This window comes from Amblyomma americanum, chromosome 3, assembly GCF_052857255.1.
Source record: "Amblyomma americanum isolate KBUSLIRL-KWMA chromosome 3, ASM5285725v1, whole genome shotgun sequence".
Classification (NCBI taxonomy): domain Eukaryota; kingdom Metazoa; phylum Arthropoda; class Arachnida; order Ixodida; family Ixodidae; genus Amblyomma; species Amblyomma americanum.
In genome coordinates this window covers 184,426,256-184,428,545 of record NC_135499.1, presented here as the reverse complement: position 1 = coordinate 184,428,545, position 2,290 = coordinate 184,426,256, and the positions used below count along the sequence as shown (strand labels likewise).

The window sequence follows — 2,290 nt, the reverse complement described above, 5'->3', positions numbered from 1 at the left end:
CCGTCTACGCCGCCTTTCCCAGACTCGAAGCCACCCCTACGCCTTGCAATGCAACCGTCCGTGAACGCAGCCCAGCACAAAATGCTGGGCCATCGCGATAAGGTCCGAGACGCAGGCCGCAGACTTTAGGACCAACCAAACGCCACGCTCATAGCAACAGGAACGCGTCACTCGCATCCAACAGGTAGCAGTGTGCTGCTGAGTATGAAGTAGGTGCCATGGAAAATAAGCCGCAACATACGGCGTTACAAGGAAAATGTTTAAAGCCCTGCGACTGATACCGATTGTCCCACGCTTAATATGCGACAGTTTAGACGGATGCTGTATTGACTACGCGGTAGAAATGGCGTCAGTAGAAGTGACTCACCTGATGCCTGGGACGGCCGACAATGGACGGGAACACGGCGCGGGGAGCGTCGTCTCCGGCGAATCCAGCCTTGCACATGCCGGAGCCATTGTCAACGACCAGGGCGGCAACGTCGTCGTCACACATCGTGTCTGGGGGTTTTACCTGTGTAGGTGAAGTGGAAACCTAGAAAAAAAAAAGCGATTGCAATGATGACTAGAGCTGCATAACCCAGAAGGCCCACCTACAAACTTCCACTTAGAAATTGCCGCATATTTTACAAGGGAGCTGATCTGGCATTACCATAATACTGTGTTCGGCCACCACGGCTGCATAGGCATCCAGTCAAACATGAAATCAGAAGCGGGCCTATTAGCGCTCCAAGAGAAGGAAGCTAAACGAGTTCAGTCAGCTAAATCATTGAAACGATGCAAATTTTCCACATAGCAAGACTTAGGCACATGCTAGCATCTCCACCCTAACAAACGCCCACAAGTTAAAACTTCGGAGCGACACGTCAAAGCTGCGCTAACAAGCACAAGGCTTAACTGGAGCTGTCAAACTCAAAATCCAGGGTTCGAGTAATCCAGCCTGTTTGAAGGAGCAACGCCAGCAGAGATGAGCACAGGAGACGAGGACCCAAGCACCGCACTTTGCAGAAAACGCAGAGGCACTTACGAGAGAATTTTACGCTGGCTCCCAAGCGAATCCAGGGACACGACTGCGATGCCTGAACGCGGCCGGCGGCCTTTTTATCGCACGTGCGTTAGCGCCGCTGAGCCCCGTTCAAACCACAGAACCAGATTGCCATATATGGTAGCGGCAAAGCAACGAGGCCTGCAATTGGTCCAACCCCGCGCGCCGGAAGTTGGCAGCGCCCAATGACGAGCGCGGCGTCAGCTATGCCCATATATGGCTCGTGACGTCATTTTCCGGCGACCCGGAATTTTTTTTTGCCTCGCCGGTCGAGCAGCGCCGGTCGGCGGGGCCGGCGGTGTGTATGCTCGAGTGGTTTGCCGGCAGCAGCCGGTTTTGGTTTCTTTTTCGGTGCAGCGGCAGGCAGCTCGTAATTGACAGACGACGAAAAGAAAGCCGTGCAAGCTGTGCTGCTACTGCGCGAAGTGGGGGGTTGTGCTTCTTCGCTGCAGTAATCGGTCGGCCCCGGCTCTTTCGTTCTCCTCGGCGATGCTCGCGTGCGAAGTCCAGCCAACGGCGCTTGCTCGGCTGCGCTCGAGCACTACGCCGCTCGCCGTCGGATGGATTCCCGGCTGGCCCTTTTTTTCTCCGAGTAGGTAGCCACGTAACGGTGTGCCTGTGTGTTTGTGCGGGCTTTGCGGCACCGCCGAGGATTCCCCTCGCGCGCTCTTGCGAGCGCAGTTTTTCGAGCTCGTTGTAGCGCCTGCGACCTCGTTTACTGGGCGGCCGATACACTCCCGAGAATCGCCGCGCGGTGCCATTTTCGCCGTTGAGAGGACTTCAAGGGCAGGCGCACTCGTACGGCGCGCTTTTTCCCACCTGCGTCATCTCCCGAAGGGCCTTGTCAGAGGTCTCGAGCGCGCGCGTTTGCATGCCGCGTGCTTTCAGCTTTAAGGTCGCGCTGTATAAGCAGCATCGCCATGTATAAAAAGTCGCGCGAACAGTAGTGACAGCGCGGCGAAGTTTCAGTTGGAAGCAGATAGCCGCATATCATACGAGTCGTTATAACGATAAAAGCGGCTGGTGGTGGTACGCGTTTATTCATAGATAAAAGGCAATAAAGAAGTGAATATTTGGTGCCGGTTGCCTCAACTGCCTGGCTCGGAGCTAGCTCCTGAACAGGGCGGTTATTTGTCTTGCGCGCTTTGTGTGCAAAGAAGGCGGGCGCGATTTCCATCGAGTAGAGCTACGTCTCGCTGGATCAGCTTCGGCCTGTGTGGTTTTAGTCGTGTGCTTATTAGACATGTC

The 2,290-nt window shown here is 55.3% G+C and overlaps 1 protein-coding gene across 2 annotated transcripts in view; it reads right to left on the bottom strand.

Moving 5' to 3' along the window:
* Nucleotides 1-1,146, bottom strand: part of LOC144125617 (actin-5C-like) — a 2,984-nt gene extending 1,838 nt beyond the window's left edge. The window contains exons 1-2 of one of the 2 annotated variants that reach the window (XM_077659152.1): nucleotides 1,025-1,146; nucleotides 368-532 (exon numbers count right to left, since the gene is read on the bottom strand). In XM_077659152.1, the coding sequence (XP_077515278.1) occupies nucleotides 368-493 (126 nt within the window). In that variant the 5' untranslated portion in view covers nucleotides 494-532; nucleotides 1,025-1,146. Of the gene's footprint in view, nucleotides 1-367; nucleotides 533-895 lie in introns of both variants that reach the window. The other variant, XM_077659153.1, reaches the window with a different exon arrangement.
* Nucleotides 1,147-2,290: the final 1,144 nt, after the last annotated feature.